Source organism: Carettochelys insculpta, chromosome 4, assembly GCF_033958435.1.
Source record: "Carettochelys insculpta isolate YL-2023 chromosome 4, ASM3395843v1, whole genome shotgun sequence".
In the NCBI taxonomy this organism is placed as follows: Eukaryota; Metazoa; Chordata; order Testudines; family Carettochelyidae; genus Carettochelys; species Carettochelys insculpta.
In genome coordinates, this window is record NC_134140.1 from 128,581,218 (window position 1) to 128,603,813 (window position 22,596).

The following is a 22,596-nucleotide window of genomic DNA, read 5'->3' on the forward strand; positions in this document are numbered from 1 at the left end:
GTTGAGCCAACTACCTCAGTCAGGTGAAGCAATCTGGGAACTGCATTGTGTCAGATACACCTATTTATGCCAGCACTTGCAGCTGCTGAAAGGTGGCCTTTTAAAAATTGAGCATTTGGAAAAAATTACAGCTCTTTCCGCACCTGCTCTGTTTAAGGCTGTTGGAAAAGGTTAACCACTGCAGTTGGCAGTTCTTTACACTCAATGCTACATCCCTGTATTAGGAAGAAAGGCTCCTCATACAATTATGAGGTTAGGGCCAGCAGATTTTGAGGCTAGGCCTTGAATCTCCTTCTGATGTTGCCTATCTAATGCACCTTTCAGTTGCCTTCTGTGTGTCTTGCCATCTCTTTCCACAGCCTGGGTTCCCGTCCCAAAAACCCAAAGTTTTTTTTTTAATAATCTAGTTAGATTTTTAAATAGAAAAATTCAAGATGAATACAAATTAATTCCACACAAGACTCTTGTACTCTTCATAAAATGGTGCCCCGGGGAAACATTAGGTTCCTATCATCTCCTCTTTCACCCTGTCTTGTACCTCCTAGACAACTGCTTCCAGCCAGGCTGGGCCCTGCAGGCACCTGTTTGCACCTCCACTACCACCCTGCTTCCTCCAGGGCACCCTGCTAGGTTTTGGAGTGGGTGGAGCAGGATGCAGCTGTGGGGGTTTTCCCATGCTTTTGTGAAACACTAGCCTGTGGGGTTTCATATGCAGAATTTAAGGGAAGGAAAAAAAAAGTTCCTGTTACATGAGATCACGTGTTTGTCCCACATTACAAAACATGAAAGGTGGCAAAACTTCTCCCACGCGGGCGCAGCCGCTGTTGAATGCTCTCCCCAGAGCCGGCTCTTCGGCCTTTGGGCACGGCCTGGGGGGCCAGGAGTGAGTGACTTTACAGCTGATCAAGTGGGTTTTCCCCACGCACACTCGTGACCGAATACATTTGTTAGCCTCTCAGGTGCCCCAGGGCTGCCTGGTTGCGAGTTACAGACGCCCCCGAGCCTTGTAGAGCGCGTGTGCGTGGGGGGGGGGGGCAGCCCACGCGGGTGGGGCGCTGCACGTTTCTGTCGGAGACACGCTTGATGCAGCAGGTTAAGGTCCCCCCGCCCCCCGCTTCGCAGTGCAGCTCGGCAGCGCTCGGAGGTCCCTTCCGGGGCCCAAGCCAGCGCGGCCCGTCTCTCCGCTCCTGCGCTCGGCCAGCTCCAGCTCCAGCCCCCTCTGCGGGACACGTGGTGGCCGAGCGGCCGCGGCTCCCCGGCGGCCCAGCACTCCGCGTGGGACTGGGGCGGGGCCGCGCCCAAGGCGCAGCTGCCGGCGCGGCGCGGCGCGGCCTCGCCCCCGGGAGGGAGCCGGGAAGCGCAGCGGCCCCGTGCTCCGCCCCCGGCCCCGCGCCGCTCTGCAGTGCCAGGGCGGGGCGGCCCGCCGCTCCCGGCGGCTTTAAAGCGGCAGCGGGGCGGGCGCTGGCAGCACAGCCGCGCTCGGCTCGGCCCGGTCCGTCCCGCCTCAGCATGTCCCGCGCCGCCTGCTGAGCGCCCGGCCGTAGCCACGATGGAGGAGCGCCGGGGAGCAGAGCCCAGGGGGTGAGCGCCGGGGCGGGGCGGCCCTTCCCTGCGCCCGGAGTCGCGGCAGACCTGCCCTGGGGGTGCGCGATCGGGGCGCTGCGGTGCACCCCGCGAGCCCTGTCCGCGCCTTTGACCCCCCCCCCGCCGGCTCCGTGCTGACATGGGTCCGTGAACGCAGCCCACTGCCCCAGAGTCTGCGTGACAACCCCGGGCTGCGTCCCACGGCGGCGGGCGAGGAGCCCTTCAGCCCGAGGCAGGAGCTTTGGCAGAGGCGCTCTGCGCGAGTTGCATCGCCCGCGCTGCCTCCTTGGCAGGTGTGTGTTCGGGGGTGGCGCTGGGGGTGCGCGAGAAAAGGCAGCTGGTGCCGGGGATTGTGTGTGTGTGTGTGCGTGCGTGTGTGTGTGTGTGTGCGCGCGCGCGTGTGCAAGGCTCGTGTGTGTACACATCCACGCACCGAAGAGTGTGCTGCTTAGGAATGCAGGTGACAGGCCAGATTTGGCACACGTGGCCCCGAAATGCCCCACAGGAGTCAGTGGGGCTCTCAAAGGGCCCCCTCGCATGGGGGTGGCAAGTGTAGGGTTACTCTATGCCCCTTTCGGCAGTGGGTTCTTCTTCCACTAGCATTCAAAGGGGGGTCTCTGAGAAATGTGGACTTTTGCTTGTCTGAAGAAACCCCAGGATTACCTGCCTGAGAGCACAGTCACAATCTGGGGGAATTTTAGGGGGAAGTCGCTGAATTGTGCTGACCAGGCTGCTGGGCTGGACCTGAACTGGGAAATGCATATTGCTCACTCTGCCCTTTTACATGGCAGAGAAGACAGAGGAATTGGGTTTTTTTTAACATGGGGGGGGGGGGAGTGGCACTGACTTTCACCCCCCCACCACCCCATTCAGACACAAGGATCTAGTGTTTGTCAGTTGATACCTGACAGTGTTCAAGCCACTATTTTTTTTTTCTTTTTTTGGAAACTTCTTTTACATCAGTAAAGTTAATTAAACTGGCAGCAATAATAATTTTTCAAGGAAATTGCATCTCCTCTGGCATTTAGCTGAATGGAAATATTCCACCCCCTAAAGCAGCTGAGAAATGTTTCTTGTCCAATCTTTTCTCTCTTGAACTTCCTGCTAAAGATTCTAGTGCTCCAGGTGTTCCGCTCCCTTTAAAGAGCAGACATTGAAATCGCTGTGAATTCATGCTTTTGTTCTCATGGTCTTCTGTTCTGCTGCAATGGTAAGGATTATTCCAGGTCTCCTTTGTTAGGAGGGTGTGCTTTTAGAGTCAGTTGTCTAAAAAGTTCATGGTATTTCATAACAAACATCCTTAAAGCTACATGGTGACTCGCTGTTTCCAGCTTCCCGCCTCAAGGAAGGTACTTTTCATCCTTGGAAAGTGACAAGCACCTTAACCTGCCACTGAAGTTGGTGGTTATTTCAGAGGATTGTGACCTTAACAACCAATGGGTTGATACTGCAGACACTTTTATTCCTAGACCTAGTTCTTTTAATTGGAGGGAGTTTCTCCTGTGAATAGCGGTATTCTCATTTGCCTAAGTGTTTGGAGTGACCCTAAGGCACATGGTTGTAGTGTCACTGGATTTATGTTAAGATATATTCCACATATTAAAACATCTAGAAATAATAGATACCGAGAGATACAGCCTGCTTTATATCTCAAAACAACTTCATACTTACAGCACGCTTGTTACTTAGTGGCTTAGTTATGTCTTCTTCTGTTGTTAAAGTTGGCTTGATGAATATAGTAAAAGGCTAGAGAGCCAAGCATTTTGTATGGGAGCAGAATTTGCTACTTGCCAACATGCTATCTTGTGTAAATTTTATCCCGTTCTTATTTGGCTTGGAAACCAGAAGTTATTGGCATATAAAAGAGGTAAGGGCTCAGTTGTATTTACCTTTAGCTGGTTCCCATTCAGATGCAGAATCTTAAATATGTTGGATTTTTTGCATTGCAGGTTAAAGCACTTGACAGAGAAAGACCACTTCAACTTACAACATCTTGCATAGTAACAGAGAGGTAGCTGTGTTTAGTCTGTATCTTCACAAAACAAACCAGCAGTCATGTAGCACTTTAAAGACTGACAAAATAATTTATTAGGTGATGAGCTTTTGTGTAACAGATCTTGTATGTATTTCAGTACAGTCTAAGTGATATGCCTGGTTTCCTGTGGAATCACAGAAATGAAAAACTCCATTTATATCCAGATTTGTGCTGATACTAAACTGTAAGGATGTGGCTCTAGCTGTTAGTGAATGGCAGTGCAACCCTGAGATTCAAGTGGTGCTTCCTTTGTTGTTCCTTCTGTTTTATTTTTTTTCAGACTGAAAACATGGAAACAGTAACAGACTTTTTTCCACTTCAAAAGATAACAGATTCCCTCTCCCTCTCGTCTCTTCTCCCCCCCCCCCCCCTGCTGCAACCAACCTCTATCACTTTCACTGTGTATGAATTTCAGCTGTCTAGAAGAGTTGACATAACTGCCTGCCTGATGTGATGGGGTATCTTAAATTTAAAATGTGGTGCAAAGAGAGCATAATTTTTATTTGTTATTTTAAATTGGTAACATTGGGACTAGTTTAGTTCTGTGTCTCCTGGAGGTCCTCTGAAGTAATGCTTTACAAGAAATACTGCAATGGGAACCTTCAAATTGTACTGTCTATATAGCAAATATGAAAATTGCTTATAGCTTGCACTGATAACTAAAGAGGAAGTTTTAATGTGAACTTTGTAAATAAAACAAATGATTCTAAAGACTGGAAAATGTGTTCATTTGTAAATCATGTCATTCTCAGCTTTGCCTGCCTGTCAGTGAGGCTGATGTACTCAGTATGAAGTTCCTTCAGTGACTTTTAGAAAGCAGGTGAAGTTTTCACCTCAAGGAGTTGCTGGCTGAAACAAGAATTTGAAGCTGTGTTAATATGTAGGATATAGTCTTCTGTGTGTCTGACATCTGTGGCTTTCAAGAATAAAAAGCAATTGACCAAGATTTCCTCTGTTAACAGAAGCTGCCTGATAGTCACTCAATTACTTTTATGTATTACTTTCCTGTTTAAATACAAAATACTACTTTTGTGGACATCTTGTAGAAGAAATAGCTGGTGCAATAAGGCAGTGACAATGAGAATATATGCATCTCTATTCACTTTCACTATCATCAGTGTTTGTACGCACCATTCAGTTAGTGCGGATTGATTCACTTTTGACAAAATCTTAAGCAATTTTGTCACAATTGCATAGGTAAAGGACTTGTAATTATTAGGCAAACTGTCAGTAGTGTCCAACTACAGCCTCTATTTTGTCCATCTGTTGCAGTTTTGGGTGAGAGCAGAGTTAGGGGAATTTTTAAGATTCTTCCCCTCCTTACTTTGGAATTTGGGTTATGTTCCCTCTGAAGACACTGCGTTGAAAATCGGAATCCCTGGTGTTTTTTGTTGGATGTATTCCTCCCAGTCAGGTCCCCGGGCAAGATGGGAGCAGGGGGAGGGTTGCCCAGCTCTGTGCTTCTGGAAGGGGTGTAGGGCCTTTGGTGGAAGGGGCAGCTTGGACCACATGCCTACCACCTCTGCACCCTCCAGAGCATGTTGCCTGGGACTTCAGCAGCAATTTGAAGGATCCAGTGTTCCAGCCAGTCATGGATTCCTTTGAATTTCCACCCCCGCCAGGCAATTGCCCTCTTTGCCTGCTCCCAGTCCTGCTGTACACTACAGATTATGCTTCATTCTAACAGATGGTTAGATCTTGCTCTGCTGGCCTGACTTTGGGGTATGTTCTTTGTATATTTGGTCCAGGTTCTGAAGCTATGTTCCCTGTAAACTGTGTGCTTTACTTGGGAGATATTCAGATTAGCAGAGTACCCACATTAGGTGTCTCGTTTTTACTGGTGGCTCACACAGGCTTTGGTGCACATAAAAAGTGTTCCACCCATGGGCGGAAAAGATTAGCGGGAACATTGATGTGGACTCTTGAATCCTAATTCAGTGTCTGTCACTGCCAGGGACAGGCTTAGTTTATTATTCTGTCAGCTCTGGTATGGCTTAAAATTTGCTTAGAAGACTTGGAAAAAGGTGTGTGTGTGTGTGTGTGTGTGTGTGTGTGTGTGTGTGTGAAATCCACACAACCATGGAATGATAAATTTAAGATTAGCAATAGAATGTCCAGATTATTTCATGTCATGATATTAATTTTGTTAGTATGGAGATGGAAGTGTGGTAGAGGGATCAGTGTCCACTATCTACAAAAATTATACACCTTCTGGAATAAAGAAAACACTGCTCCCCACCCCAGTGCCCTCTAAATTTTTGTTCCCATCCATAGGAGGAATGTATTTCATGTACACCAAGGGATGTGTACCACCAATAGAAACAGAGTGCCTGTGGGCACTCTGCTAATCAGCTGGGCAGTCCCTGAATCTCTGCTGGGTGGCCACCTAAGTGCTCAGTTTATAGGGAGCCCTGGTGGAGAGAAGAGAAGAGAAATCCCCCTCTCAAATCTGTCCTATTCCTTGTGACTTTGGTAGCTAGATAGAGATTGGCACCAATGGTATAAAGATGGGGGTGAAATCCTGTCCCTATGAAATCGATGAGAGTTTAGTCACTGGCTTCATTTAAGGCCAGTTTTTCACCCTGAACCTTCCTCTGATCTATCCTTTGTCTTATCTGCACTATCTGTATTTGCTTTAGATTGCCCCTGCCCCAATTCTGCCTTGTATTAGCACAGTGCAGGGTTTGCTGATAGCACTTGGCTTAATAACACAAAAGCTGTTACAATGTGCTGTGTAAATCAGTTGTAGAGTGTTGTAACTATTCAGGTGAATCTACCCTGCACTCTTCTCTGAAGTATTTACTCAGATAGGGATATATATAATCTTGGACTCCTTAGAACTTTATTCAGTACTGTGTGATGGCTGCAAAGGAAGCATGTCAGGCCAAGGCCACTATCCAGACCTTTTAGTTCAAAGACTCTCGAGTCAGTGTAGGTGCTGCGAATGCAGCGTGAACTCTGCTTGCTGCGTGTGAATGCTAGGTTCTCATATTAAAAACAAATATCCTGCTTGCTCTTTTAAAATAATAGCGCTATTGTTTTGAAAAGCTTTATCACTTTTTTTTTTAGTCCTCCTCATACATTGTAACTCATTGGGATTTCCCCCCTTCCCCCCCGCCCCCGCTTCAACTATAGATAAATTTTATTTGCAAAAGCTAGGAGCTAAGTGCACAGTATTCATGTACACCAATGTCCCCTGGAAGGTAGGTGCTTGGTTGGCCACTCAGATTCAGATGCCGCCCAGCTGATTAGCAGAGTGTCCACAGCTCGGACTTGTGTTTCTACTGGTGGTGCACATCTTTGCAGGTGACGGTGCACAAAAAAATATTCTGCAAAGGGACTGAAAAGCTCAGAAGGAACATAGGCTACAACATTTAGTGCATACCCATTTATCTGGGCCATGCATCTAAATATTGATTTGAAACACCGCCACAGTTCCAGTGCTGGCTGTGGCTCATTGTACTGGAGGCTGGTGTCTTGCAATGATGGCATTCTCTATTTACAGCTGTTACTCTGCACTGAAAGACACCTAAAATACCTTCAGTGCTGCTACTATTTTTCCTAATGTAAGTAATTGTTATAGCTGCCCTCGGGGGCGGTGGGGGAGGTGTTACCAGGGTAGTGAGAGGTAGCCTGCTCAATTCTGAACAAAAGAGAGTCTTGCCAGGGGCCGCGGTTCACATCTCCTGTTTCACACCAGTTTAAGACCTCAGTAGGATTATACCCTGGTTCATACCAGTATAAAGTAAGATGAGATCATGTACCTAGTGTATGGTGAGATGTGGCAGGTGCTGCGGGTAGAGTCTGATACTATTTTAATTATATTGAACTTGTGAGCTTGATCCTGCCATGGACTTCTGGGGAAGAAGGAATAAGTTCTGTTTCCTAACATTTTGGCGAGAAAAGCAATTGAACTAGCTAAACTGAGAATGTGTTTTCATTTGGGGTTCAAATATGTGAACCCCAAATTTTAGAAGCATCTGCCGTTAGTGCTTATTTGACAGAGTGGGGCAGAGGAGGTAGGGGTGGTAGGGAAGAGGTTATTTTCTTAAAGTGGGGGCTATGGGAATGCTGCTTCTGCAGTATAGTCCTCTCTCGCTGCAGGGCAGGGCAAACTCTGCTCCAGTTTCTTTCACTCCCCTGGTACGCAATGGGCTAATTCTGTAGTAGTTCATAATTTGGGGCCTTCCCCATGTAGGGGGAGATCTGGCCATAAACCTTGCAAAAGAGAATTGCAGCTGGAAAATTTGCACGTGGGGTGGTCAGTAGTTCCTTGATAACCAGTAGTACTGTTTATAGTTCAGGTTGACTAACTAAGTCATTGCTTGAATTGTCCATTTCAGTGTATACTGTTCTGCTGAATTAGCTTTGCTTAGATTTATGCAAATCAAATGGGGGTTGCTGTGCAAAGGAATGAGTCTGAGTGATGGTGGTAAAAGGACAGCATGTATCTTGCTCTTTAAAATGCTCTTCAGAGTGTGAAGAAGGGTATCTTGGTTGAACAGAGTGATTCTGAGGAATGTTGTCTCTGTGGTGAGTATACTCAGAATGCCAATAAAATTGTAGCCACAAGGTGGGTGAGGTAATGTTTTTACTGGACCAGCTTCTGTCAGTGAGAGAGACAAGCTTTTAAGTTACACAGAGCTCAAAAGAGCTTCTTGCACTAGCAGAAATTGATCCAGTAAAATACATTCTCACCTATGTTATCTCTGTAATAACCTGTGCCTGACATGGCCACGACTACTTGCATCTAGTAAAATTGCAGTCATTTCTTTTGAGAAGGTTGTTTGTTTGTTTTTCCCCCCCCCCACCCCATTTGGAGTGTTCCTTTACTTTATGTTCAAGAAACAGTGGATGTAGTAGCAGCTTGGTTGGGGTCAGGATACAGTGGTAAGTGAGTATTGAGTTTGTGTCAAATAGAAGCTAAAATTAAAATAAGATACATGTAGTAAGTTGAGTGAGGATCACGTATTTCTAACCTTTATTCCCTATTTTTCCCTTTATATAATTTTTTTGTCTTTCCTTATCTTGTCATGTTCCTGCTCAAATAATAAAGCTGTTCTGAAGGAATGTTTTGGTGTCTCTAATTTCTGCCACCCGCAATGCTGCACCAATCACTTTTAGTTCACACAAGACCCTGAGAACTCTTCATTTTAGAAGTGACTAGGGGATGTCAGTTTCTAGGTGCCTATCCTGAGACACTTTAAAATGAGCTTGGTGGTGTGTGGTTTTTTTTGGTCAGAGGCTGAATGTGCCATGCTTTCTGAGCAACTGAAGCTCACTACTTAATTAAAAAAAAAAAATAACCTGGTTTTTGGTAAGGCTCAGTGTCTGTAAATGATTGCTATCTAAATTTTGGGTTGGAACAGTCTCTGATGGCAAGATGTGTGCATATATTTTACTATTCTGAGTTAGATAATGTGCCCTCCAAAATGTACATTTGAACATCTACATTATATCACTTGAACCTGTGGCTGGATGTCAGGTGTGAAATTATGTTTTGGAGTCAGTTGCTGGCTTGAAAGGTGACACTGCTTTAAAACCTTTTCAATGCATGTCTTAAAATGCATGTAATGCATTTTGATTAACTTCTCTAACACCAGAAAGCATGCTTTCAGGACGTAGTTGTGTTGTGGAAACCAGAGCCTTCCATTTGGTGCACCTGGCTAGCTAGGCTGCAGACAACTGTAAAGTTGCTCTTCAAACCACTGCACAGATTCATTAACACTGGGACCTACAGAAACAGTTGTTGTTTGGATTTGAGTCTAACACTCACTGTACATCTGACCCCAAAGCCATTGAAGTCAATAAGGGCCTCTTAGTCAGTTTCAGTGTGTGTTTTGTTGTTGTTTTTTTTTTTGGATCAGGTCTTAAAACTAGGTCTTTATTTTTGTAATTCCATTGACAGGATGGCTTATCTGGTGGCTACCAATTCTGTTGATTTCTTCTGCAGCACCTGCCTTTGGCCACTGTCAGAAGACAGGACCATCACTCTGACTGTATGGATGCTCTCATGACATAGCGTTGGGAACAAATCAAAGATCGCTGTGCTTATTTCACTTACTTGCTGAGATGTTGCTGAGCTTGTGGAGGAAGGTGGCTCTGGGCCCTGCTGTGGGGGCAGGGCCTTGGCGCAAAGGGGCAAGTCTGGGGCTAGCTTCTGTAGCCAGTCTTTTCTGCACAGCTGGTGGCTCCAGCAACCCTCCAAAGAGCCTAGAGGTCCACCTGCTGCAGCTGCCAAGGCGATGGAGGTAGCTGGGAGCCTCAGGCCCTTTTAAATTGGCAGGCCTCAGGGCAGCTGTACTCTTGCCCTGCTCCTTATGGGTGACCCTGTTGCTGTGTGGGATGAGAACAGGCTGATTATTATAGACAGCATAATATGGCAGGGAGGTCAAGATATAACACAAGACGACGTGCTAGAAAGAAGGGGGCTCACAGCGTGGACCGGCTCTTGAGCGAAGTGAGGGGTGGGGGCAGCTTTGTGCTCCTGGAAGAGGGTGATGGGGTTTGGCTGCCCTCAGCACCACCTGGAATGTGATGACTGTGCCCCAGGGATGATTTCAAGGGCCTGGAGCTCTGACTGCGGCTGTTCCTGTGACAGTGGCTGCAGCGACTGGCGCGCCGGGTCCTTTTGAATCACTAGGCTCCAGGGTAATTGCCCTCTTTGCCCCCTCCTGTCGGCAGGCCTGTATGTAACTAGGAGAAAAGCTGCTACTTGTTTGAGTTCCAGCACTGCTTCTTTAATGTTTTAGAAGTATGAGCAGGTTCAGATTTCTGCTTTGTTACAATTTAAAAATATTTGATCAATCAGCTCTTCAGCATCTCATACTTTTAAGTAATTGTCCTGACATCAAAAAATCCTAATCCATGAATATCACATCTGGTGAATCCTGGATATGCAGATTTAAGACTGCGGATTACTAAAATCCCTTGACTTGTGTCATTTACTACAACTATAATAGTTTCATTCAATTTGAATATAATTGTTGCCTGTAAAATGTTCTAATTGAAAATCCTGAGATTTAAAATACTGTCTTGAAGCTTTGTAGAAAGCCCTTCTTCCTGAAAATAAACTAATATCTTGAGGCACAATTGATAATTTGTGTATGCATGCATGTGGCTGTTTCATGAAGAAATGGACCATGAAAGATACAAAATTGTAGATCACATGCAGCCTGCTTAAGTTTTCAAATGTATAATTTTCCAAGTTTCCCATGCTTTCTGGGACTTCTAGAAGTCTTATGCAACTTCTTAAAGCTGTAGGAGGTGATCAAACAAAACCAGAAAATACTGCATACACGTAATGTAACCCACGCATTCACATGCGCTTCACTGTCCCATGTAGGGGCACCTGGACCTCTTTACAGAAAGAACATGTCCTCAGGTCAAACTCTGGCGGTACCTATACTAAGCTTCCGAGGTTCAAGCCTGCCTTAGGGCAATTACAATAACACATCTGGGTGGGGTTAACAGTAATAAGAGAGTACCTATATGAATAGGGTAGGATGGTACTGGATGGGAGAGGAGGCATTTGTAGGAATGGGGATTTCTTTTTGAGACCTCAACTTTTGTATACAAATGTGGCCCAGATTTCTTTAGATTCATATAAATGGAATGAGCTATTTGTCTTTTGGCTGTTAACTGGAACAGTTCCGAATATAAACCTGCTCTTCCAGTTTTGTAAAATCTTGTATTTGTTGATCATGGCAGCTCCAAAGAACCCAGGGCTTTGATGAAGTTAAATCCAGTTTATTGGGTCAGGCCATGGGATTTAATTTCCTTTTGGGGTTCTGGCAGGGAAAACAGCTGCTTATGATCCAACTATAAGCTTAAAAAAATAAGTTTATAAACCAGAGCATCTAGCTTCTTCAGTGTACTGTAATCTTCTATTTTTTTTCTACTTTAGGCAAGGACCTCATTTCCAGTTTAGCATCAACTGGGGACAGCTTTGAACCTGCACTTTGTCACTTGTATATCAGAGTTCCTGCCTGCGAATCTTAGACTTTGACATTCCCCTTACTTAAAGGGTGGTGTGGGTAGAACACTGTGTTTATAAAGATGGACTCCACTGGCTGAAATCTAGTTATGCTTGGCACTGTAGGCGCATGAACTTTCTATGGGTTAAAGGTTATTGCCACTCATATAATGAAGTAACTAAGCTGACTAAAATTGTGCACGACTGTGCTGAAGTTCTGGCCCCCCTGCATGTAGCAGAGTTTGTTTTACATTTTGCTGCAGATTAGCATAGTGAGCCAGTGTTGAAGTCAAAAATCTTTGCAGGGTTGTATGTGCAACTGGCTTGGATTGCTTGTTCCATGGTGGTTTTTTTTTTTTTTTTGTTGACCCACGTATTCTCCACCTGTGGCTTGAGTCACTGCTGTGTCTTGAAGAAAATGGCAAATGGCTTATTTTGGGCGATAATTTCATACATTTCTGTGTGGCCTTCAGGAAAAAGAAATGTATCTGAGTCCTAATTAATATTTTTTCCAGTGATTTTTCTTCTCCATTGTAGGTACAGAAATAGAATTTAAATATTCTAAATAAGGTCACTTCCACCAATGGTGCATTTTAGTTTATAGCCTCTCTGGAGTTTCCTGATCTCAGTGTTTTCTAATCTTAGTATTTAACCTTGATCAGAAGGTTTCACTTAACTGCTGTTTATTATACCTCAGCCACATTATTAAACCCTTATACTTATAAACCAAGCATTCTGGGTCTGTCACCGAGGTTAGTAAACGTAATTTGTCTCTGTGTGTAATGCTTACTTAACAACTAAGTGACAAGTAGTGTTTCAGTATATTGAATCACCTCTCGGTGCACTGTGAATGGGTCAAACCCATGTGTGCTAAATGTGAATTCACATGAATGTGTTTTACAATAGGAATTTCACATGCAAATTTTACTTACATCCCATGATGCACAGATGTTTTTTAACCACCATGTTACAAGGCTTTTTAATCAGTGTTGTAAATTTTGCTATAAAATTAAATTGACACATGTTCTGTTTTGGGTGTTTAGTCTCCTCTGACCAGTATTGCTACTTTAAAATGGTAGCTGTGTCATACTTGTGGATTGTTTCAAGAAAGAAACAATAACTTTTTTCCCCCGATATTGTTTCTGTCTGATGCTTAATGGAGGCTTTCATTTGGAAGTCTTAATGCCACAAATATAGCGTTATGTATTATGCAAAATCTTATGGTTTATACAGGTGATGGTGTGTGATTATCATGGATGATTTTAGTTGCAAATGGTGTGATCTATGGTAGCACTTCCTCCCAGATTACCATCAAAGAGTGGTATAATCTTCTTGAAACAAAAGCTCAAAGCAAATCAGGGGAATGGCATTTTCACACAGTAAGCACTTGTATAAACACAATTATAATGTTGGGGAAAGTCAAGGAATTACAGTAGTCCAATATACTGAATGTGCTAAAGTGCTGCATTTGAGTATTAAGAATAAAACAGGCCCAGTTTTGTCTCCCTTACTTATCCATTGGGACTACTCACGTAGACCCCAGTCCATCAAAGTGGCTTTTTAAAGCACCAGCTTAACTTTAAGCGTGTAAGTAACCCTATTTGGCTTGGGAAGGAATTTCACCCCTTGGTCAGATTTGTAGATACCCTGGGTTCTCCCTTTCTCTTTGCAACAGGGGTCTCTTGTGGATTTGGAATAGTGTTAATGGTGGGGTGGGTGTGTGTGTGTGTGTGTGTGTGTGTGTGTGTGAAGGTTAAAAAGATCAGCCCTCCCTGCCTCTTGTGACTATTAACAGTAATAGATATGAAATACCAGATATGACTGTTAGACCCATCTGATGGATGGAAGCAAGAACAAATTGATTAAAACCTGCTGTCTTTTTTCCACCTCGTGGAATAGGCTTTCAGTGCTTCCGTGACTTTTGTTGGATGGTACATTTTCTGTGTGGTCTTGCCCTCAACAATGACTTTTCACATCTTTTTCCAGGGAGATCTGAGTTCCGTTGTATCTCTTCTCAGTAGAGGGACTTCATTTAGTGAGGAGGGGGAAAATTCTTAAAATATGGAAATGCTTCATTTTAATTAATGCATTAGTTGGATTCCCCCTCTGCTTTTTCAGTTGAATGCAGCATGCAAGTGTAATTGGAAAGGATTAATGTAAAAAGTGATGAAAAAGATTTTAATCTGAAAACTGTTCAGTTAGGAAGAACAGAATCCTTTTTTGTGTGTGTTTTTGTTTTTGTTTTTTGTTTTTTAATTCAAAACTCAATTTCTCAGAGTGAAGGAAGAGGAGAACCCAGTTTGATCAGGTTAATTGATGCTGTGACCACATTTTGTGTCTATGGGTGGAAAGCACCACTTACAACTATACTTATTTTTTTTGAAACTGACTTTCAAAATGGGTTGACTTTGGGGAACGATCCATAATACTTCATTGTCCAAAGGGAGTTTCTCTGAATCCATGCAGGTTAAACTTGGATGCTCCTTACAGTCCAGTTTGATTAATTTCATATTCAGTAAAGTAATACCTCAAATGTTAGTACACTGCCATGTGTGCAGTATGCCTACATTCATGGGCACATAGTTTGAATATGACTTCAACATTTTTAAACTGGTAATGGCATACTAGACTCTTTTGTACAGAGGCCCTTAGGAATCATAGCAAAACAAAACATCTTTGTTCTTTACATTTCATTTTGGTTACTACCCTTCTTTATCAAAAGTTCAGTGTTTAATTTTGGTTCAAGATATGGGATCAGAAAGATAGCTCTGTGAAAATCTTAGCCTGTCTCCTGTAATGCCTTCTCCGGGGACTGGACAAAGAGTTCTTGTTGATAGCTTGTACTCAGACAATCAGGGAAGTAAGCTAGGGAGCTAACGTTCATGCAAGTCACTGAAAATTAGCTATACATGGTACTATTTTTATTCAAAGTGGTGCCATACCTGCTCTTGCACATCACCTTCAAAAAGCATATGCTGGTGAGCATTCTCAGTGGCCCTGGGGTGATAGTGAGCTATAGATCTCTGGGGTTGGTAAATTTCTGTGCAAGTCAAATCGGCTGTCTGACTCTTGTTTTGGTTCTTCAACCCTAACCAACTACTAGAACACACTTGTCTTTAAGTCCTCCTGATGCAGTAATGGCTTGGATCATAAACACCTATTAACACGGGCCAGGAATTTAGCAATTTTCCTGGGGCCTGACCCTGTGGAATGACAGACACCTTCCATTTAGCAGAGTGTGTTTAGCCTCTTCCAGAAGATGCTCAGCACGTTTCAGGATAAGAACCTTGCTGTGAAAATTCCAGGAAGAGATTTGAAGATCTCAACTGTGGTATCAGTCCAGCATTTCTGGCTCTAGTCCCAGGATAATCATTTAACTTAGTAGAGCAGTACAAATGCAAGATAATGGGGCAGATAACCAGGATTTAGTATTATAATATTTTCCTTTTCAAACAGCTGTATTTTGAGCGGATGTTCCTTTATAAAGCAGTTCATTGTCAATTGGCATCTCCCAGACCCTGGCAGGCAGTGTTTCAATAATGACCAGGGGGATGGAGGGCTGCAATCTGGCAGTAAACTTCAATGTGTATTTCAACTGGTGTGGCATTTTTAAGGTGCTTTATGCCTCCAACAGTTACCTCTTTGTAACTCTTGCCTCTCTTGATATTTTAAGAGCACAACATTTATGTATCCAAATGCTCTGGGCCTCCAATTGGAATGGGGCACCTAATTCTTATGGGTACCTCTCCAAATCTCACCTCCTCCCCCAAGCAGGCTCCAAGATACAGATGACCAGTTGAAGTGTGTGAGAATGAATTTCAGTGGGTCCAATATTTAGATCCCTTTGGTAAGTGGTATAGAATATCTTATCGTCCTGAGACTGGGATGATCCTATTAATTATTTGCGGGGCAAAACCAAGACCAAGTTATACCAGTTACGTGCCGATCGCACACTGCTGACTGCAGTGCCAGCCCCGAGCCTACTAACCATTTCCTTGGTAGCTACTGTAACACTTCGAATAACATAACAGCTTCAGAGAGTTGTCTATTTTAATCAATGTGCCTGGCAGGGAGAGCTGGTGGACAGAATGCTCAGCACCTGTACCCTTCTCCCACCTAAACACCCTCCCTCCCAGCACTGTGCAGTGAAAGCAGTGCATGGCAACGCACCCCTCGCCTCCTGGGGCTACAGGGACCTTGGTGCTGGCAGCTGCTTGGAGCAAGCGGGTAGAAAGCTGGTGTAGCCCCACTGCGCTGCAGATGGTGGTGACGGGGACCCCCAGGCCCTTTTAAATGGCCCAGGGGCAGCAGGAGGGCAATAGGCAGGGCTGAAGGAAAGCTCTGGGCTGAACTCTGGAGCTGGGCCCAGCGTAAGGCATATTTCTGGTGCATGGGCACTATGGGCCAATAAGGAAATATTTCCCTAGCCTTCCAAGGATAAAAATGGAAGCATTATTTTGCACCATCATGTGTTCTGTATATGCTGTATGGTTTATGGTGGGGGCGGAGTGTTTTTTAAAACAACTGTGATTTCTCTGACTTGAAGACCTGCTTTGTCACAGCTTGAAACTCAAAAGTACTTGGTCTGGCTATCTATCTTTACAGTTTTAATCTGTAGTGTATAATGGGTGCTTATTCTCACATTGTTCTTTAAATCAATCTGGGTGCTATTTCATTGTGGCCACGTACCATCGGTGATACCTGTACCATAGTTTCAGAACTGCTCTTTTAATGTGTTTTTTAAATATATTGTGGTGGTTTTATTTGTTCCCCTGTTTCTAGAATAGAATTAAGTCCTACCATACGGAACTCAGAACTAAGCATTGTAAAATGACTTAAAATAATTTTTCCAGACATAAAAAAAAGTCCTGATTTCAAATTTCAGACCCTTTTTATCTGGGAAGAAATGAGGGTGCAAAGTGGGAGCCTCCCTGTGGTAGGGGAGAGGAAGCTGACATTCTTATTGAAGCAGTCTGTGGATTGGTTCGCTGGCAGGTTTGAAGGATTTGGAGCTAGCATAACATCCTTGTTAATAGGGACCTGTGTCTCAGACCAGCTGGCTTGAATAGGTATAAAATTTCTACAAGGACTTAAATATAAATCCTCTGAAAATGTAGGATGCAAATACTCTCCATTTTAAAAACATTCCATTTTCAGAGCTGTGATTGCTCTCTAAAACATATGCATATAAATATATTTGGCAGTTCTGATAGCTGTAGTGTATTTGGAAGGACTAATGGACCACACCATTGACACCAGGATTACTTTGGAGAACTCGGGATTCTTGGGCTAGCGTAGGTGAGAAGTAGCACTTAGGTGCCTTTTAATTTTTTCTCAAACTCCCATTGCAGTAACACTATGAGAAACAGCATGTACCTGTTGGCTATGGATGTGTTTTTTTTTTTTTTTTTTTTGACACAGTACGTTCCTTTTGCCAAAACCTGATAGCTCCTAATTCTGGACCAATATCTCATTTTCTATCATGTTTTGATACAAACTGATGTCGGACTCCCCTTGAGTAGGTGGTATTTAGAGCAGTGCTTCTCAACCATCTGTCTACTGTTGACAGACATAGGTCACTGAGATCTTCCTGACATAGGAAGACAGCCTACCGATTTCTTGGTATTTGAAAGACTGAGACACCCTGATTTAGAGGAAGGTCTTATTGTTGAGGCTTCTTATGTCCATCATTGTGTAGCGCTCACTCAGAAAATTTAGTTTGTGCACCACATAGGAATGTCTACTGAGCTCCTGACCAAGTATCACCATATCATGGAAGTACTTAAGGACAAGAGATGTTTCTCTGTTTACATAAAGAGCCTTTTCTGCTGCCTCTGACAAAACTGTTGTCCTGTGTCAACTCTGTTTTATATTTGAGGTGGCAGTGAACTTATCCAAGAGTATCAGTTCTGCTGAATAGTGTCTTGCTACTTATCACACCAATCATCTTCTGTGATGCTGTATCTCTAGTTGGGTGTCCCGGCTGCTGAAGTTAGTGTTTGGTTTCCCACGGCTTGGTGCATAACTCCCTGTGTGAGCAGCTGTTCCAGAATGCATCATCTTAGAGAGGAGGGTACTGTGGTTGATGGTGGCACTCAGTGGTTTAGTGCAAAGCATGACTCTTGCACCGGGACACATTTTTGTAAACAAGACCGCTGTGCCAATCAGTTGTCCTGGGTTTTAACTGGGATGAGCACTAGTTTGTTTGTTTTGGTGAAAGCTTATAAAAACTTGGCAGAAGCACTGTGGGGCTGTTTGAGATGTGTGTGCGTTCCTGCTCTTGCAATTTGTCCACAGTCTGTATTGGTGCAGCAGACAGACGTGTCGCCTGAGAACTTCGGAATAGCCAGAAGATTAAGACTGAGCAGCATTTGTCTTGAAAGCTTCATGCAGCTGAAAGTGAGGTGCCATCCCCAGTCCATCAGTCCTATCTCATCTGGCCATGAAATGTGTCTCCTTTGAGGGCAGGAAACTAGAGGAGGCAATTGAAAATGTATCCAATATGAAATCTTGCAGAGTGCACCAGAAGTATTTTAATATGTAGGCCTGATTCTCCACTGCTTCACATCAGGTGTGGCCAGAGTGGGCGAGATCCTAAGATGTTCTAAATGATGGAATTTCTTTTGAAGATACTGTAGCTCTCCTAACTTATGCCAACTGAAGGTTGGTCCCAGTGATTGGCTTTAAAACACAAGTGGCTTAACTGCATTTTCCTACTTGACACAAAGGTAAATAAATGATTGATTGGCTTAAAGTTTAACAGTGCAGAATTGGGCCCTTCCTACACTGCAACACACTGAAATATGACAATACAAATCTAGCTGAAATATGAAATTTAATTTAAAATCTCTACTAGCTGCTTATTATATTTCATGGAGGTTTTCTTGTTACCTGCGGCAAAAACAATTAAATTATCTTGGCAGAAGAGATACAACCAGATGATCCTGGCATTTTATTTTACTCTTAAATTATAAATGACTAAGAAATCATGGTTTCATAAACTGGCCACGTTGCATGTTGAAAAACCTTTTTATTCCCTACAGATACTTTAACCTATTAAGATTCCCACTGCTGGAGACCAGAATGGAGCCATTCACGAAATGTGTAGTTAGTAAATACTATTCCCTACAAGTAGGTGAAATATTTATGCATTTATCTAACTAAATGGAAATGTTAAATGATAAAAATCATTAAATATTTTAATTCTTAGTACTGTGATGTTAGGAAAATGTCACATGCTGCAATTATAAATATAATGCTTCTTTAGAGCTTTTGTTAGTGCTGGCACTTAATGTATTTAATTGTTGTTAGCCAGGTCCCCAGTTCAGCAATGAGCTGAGTCAGTGCTTACATCCTACAATGGGACATAAGCATGTATTTTAAAGTTGAAAGTACATGAGTGTTCTCCTGAATCAGGGCCTAGATTCTGATGTCTCACACTGATAAGACTGCCACCTTTTAAACTGGACTCTGAGAGAACTAAGGTATTATTCCATGGGAATAAGTTATAGAATTTCTCCATATGGCTGCAAAATGACACACCAACTATAGAATTGCAGCTGACCAGAATAAAGAAATTAAGAAAAGTAAAAGGATTTGCAGGCAGTATTTAACTCATCTAACTGAGGGAAAATTGGCTAGATGGGATGAAATAATTTAAAAAAAATCACGACCTGCTATAATTCATACTTTTATACTATCTCAATTCTTCTGCATTCATTTCCATTTAGTACTACATTGAAAAAATTACGTTCAATTTCTTTCATTTTAAAAAAAATAAGTAAAGTGTTCAGGATTTCTTTTTTTCCCCAGAAGTTGTCTGGGGTCGTACATTTCATGAAGTGGTAATGTGACTTGACTGTTTTTTTTTTTTTTTTTTTTTAAATAATGTGGATTTAGCATTGCTAATCGCATCTTACACTGCTGTTTAGATCAATTAAAGTAGTTTATCATGGTGATACTGAGTATATAATTAGAGCCCTGTGTGGATACAAAATTGATATCTGCATCCGCAAACATGATCCAGAGATACTCGCATCCACCTCTGTAGATGCCTCCAGATTTGGAGGACTCTACAGAGAAGCTTAACAGCCCCCCAACCCCCACAGACACCTAAAAGGACAGCTTTGTGATTATCAGCTGCTAGGGAAAAATCTCCAACCAATCAGCCTTTCACTGTCCTATGTGTGCTGTTAAGTGTTCCTGTTACTCAGATGATAGGCTCTAGGAGACATAAACCAAAAAACTAATAACTGGCTTAGGAGACCACAGGGTAAATTGACAAGAAGAATGTTAGAACAAATGAGTAGGCACTGGTATCAACAGATTAAAAAGGGAAAGGCTGCCTGACGATGTGTTGGAGATGAACACTTTTAAGAAAGACAGTCTTGCTAAATGAACGCTTATTTTTTTTTTTTTCCTTCTCAATTTCAGCTTAATTTAGTCAGAGTTATGTGACAAGAACTGAACAAAAGATTAGATCCAAATCTTTGTGAAAGCCATATATGTGGAAACCAGGGCAGTATCACTTGTGTACCCATTGGTGTCATGGTTTTAAGAAGACTGTGAGGCAGTTACACTAAACACTGTCCAGTCCTCTGAACTATTTTGTGTCCTGGACAAAGCCCTCTTGGGTTGGCCCCTATGACCCTTTGTGGTATCCTCTACTGAAGTCAAGTTGACATGGCTAAGCTATAAAGAAAGTGACAACTGAGTGCATGAAAATATTGGGCATAAGCTGATTCATGCAGGGGTTTTAAAAAGACCACGTACCATGCTCCAGTGCTTTGCTCCTTCTGAACTCCTAAATGAGCTGGGGAAAAAAGGGTAAACAGTGAGGTGGCAAACTTTAATGACAACAAAGTCTTGAATACATTAAGTCCAAAGCAGACCACAACCAGTTTCAAAGGGGTCTCTACAAAATGGGCGAGTGAGCAAGGAAGTGGCAGATATTTATTGTTCGTTTAAATGCAAAGTAGTAATGTTGGAAAACATAATCCGAACTAATATATAAATAAAACAATGTGAATGTACTGTGGATTTAGCTGCTGCCTCACAAGAAGGATCTAGGTATCGCTGTGGATAGTTCCAGTTTAACAACTGTGCAGTGTTCAGCAGCAGTCATAAAATCCAACAATATTGGGAACAATTTGGAAAGGGATAGAAAATAAGAGTGAGTGTCATAATGCCACTGTATAAATACGTGGTACATTCACATCTTGAGCACAGCAAGCTGTATTTTGAGAAGGGTGCTTCAAAACTGCAAAAACCATCTTAAAAAAGGTATAGCAGAACTGGGAAAGCTGTAGAGAAGAGCCCCAAAAGTGGCTCGGTGTATGGGCAGCTCCCATTTGAGGGGAGATTAAAAAGACAGACTGTTCAGTTGTATCTTCCAAGAGGAGGGGGCTGTGATAGAAATCTACAGTCATAAAAGGTGTGGAGAAAGCGAATAAGGAAATGTTACCTACTCTTCACGTTACAGACACACAATGGTCATCCAATGAAGTGAATAGTCAACCACTCCTAAAACCTAAGGAAGTACTTAATTATCCATCACAATTAACCTGTAGAACTCATTGCAGGGGATGTTGTGAAGGCCAAAAATATAATTGCATTAAAAATGAATAAGATAAATTAATGGAGGATACATAGGTCCATCAATAACTATTAGCCAAGATGGTCAGACGCACACCCGTGCTCTGGGTGTCTCTTAACTGATGATTGCAAGAAGCTGCAGCTGGATCACTTGCCCTGCTTTGTTCATGCAGTGTGCAGCATCTCAAATTGGCTGTTGTCGGAGGTAGGATACTGGGCTAGATGGGCTCTAGGTCTGATCCCATATGGCCATTTTATTCTGTGGTCCCATAGACGGAGATGGCCGTTTAAGCCACCCAAAAGTAGCATGAACAGTTTTGATTTCACAGTATTAAATATAGGTCCCAAGTCACTGCTTCCACAACAGTTGCTGGCGTATGTCACCAGGATGCAGGCCACACACTTGCTGATGTCTTGTGCGTGCTGCAGTGTAAACACCTTGGGGAAGCCAACAGCTTGAAGAATTGCCAAAAACAGCAGGGCATGGGCTGCTGATCTGAGTTCCCTCTGTAGATTATTTGCCTCTGCCCAGAGGGCATGTGAGGCCTCGGAGACTTGCATTCCTCTTTGCTACAGAAGACAGAAATGGGTTGCCCCACATGACTATCTCAGTGAACAGTGCAGGAGAACTGGTGAAGGGGTTTGGACAGGTTCATTGAAAAACATGAAGCCTCTTAGTTTTGTGTGCAGATTTTATAGACAGATTGGAGTATCTAGCTAGATACTTACTTACATGGCTTGTCTCACCATAGTATCTGAGTACTTTGCACAGTGGTGCTCCAAGGATAAGATCTGAATGATTATGAAGTGTTCTCCCCTGCTTTACAAATGAGGAAACTGAGGCACAAGGCAGCAGAAGTGACTTAGCCAAGCTCACACGTGAAAACTGAGGCCGAGCTGGGAGCTGAACCTAGCTCTCTCTCTAAGTCCAAGACCAGTGCCCCTTGTTATGCCATCCCTCCTTTCCCATAGCAGAAAGGTATGTTTTTAGGTCTTGACCCAGTACATTGTCATCAATTTCATCTGGAATATTGTGTCCAGCATAAAAAGGATGTGGATTTGCTGGAGCAGGTTCAGCAGAGGGCAACAAAAATGGTTGAGGGTCTGGAGCACAAGACCTATGAGGATAGGCTGAGGGATTTGGGCTTGTTTAGCTTACAGAAGAGAAGACTGAGGGGTGACTTAATAACAGCCTTCAACTTCCTGAAGGGGAGCTCTAAAGAGGAGGGTGAGAAACTGTTTTCAGTAGTGTAAGATGGCAGAACAAGGAGCAATGGTCTGAAGTTGAAGAGGGAGAGGTGTAGGTTAGATATTAGGAGAAACTACTTCGCCAGGAGGGTGGTGAAGCATTGGAATGCCTTGCCTAGAGAGATGGTGGATTCTCCATCCCTGGAGGTTTAAGTCCCAG

General features: G+C 43.3%; 1 protein-coding gene across 6 annotated transcripts in view; it reads left to right on the forward strand.

Moving 5' to 3' along the window:
* The first annotated feature begins 1,305 nt into the window (after positions 1-1,305).
* The window catches only part of SLC4A4 (solute carrier family 4 member 4), a 245,757-nt gene continuing 224,466 nt past the window's right edge, over positions 1,306-22,596 (forward strand). For 4 of the 6 annotated variants that reach the window (XM_074993785.1, XM_074993788.1, XM_074993786.1 and 1 more), the window contains exon 1: positions 1,306-1,581. In XM_074993785.1, coding sequence (XP_074849886.1) covers positions 1,550-1,581 — 32 coding nt within the window. In that variant the 5' untranslated portion in view covers positions 1,306-1,549. The other 2 variants (XM_074993787.1, XM_074993789.1) reach the window with 2 other exon arrangements.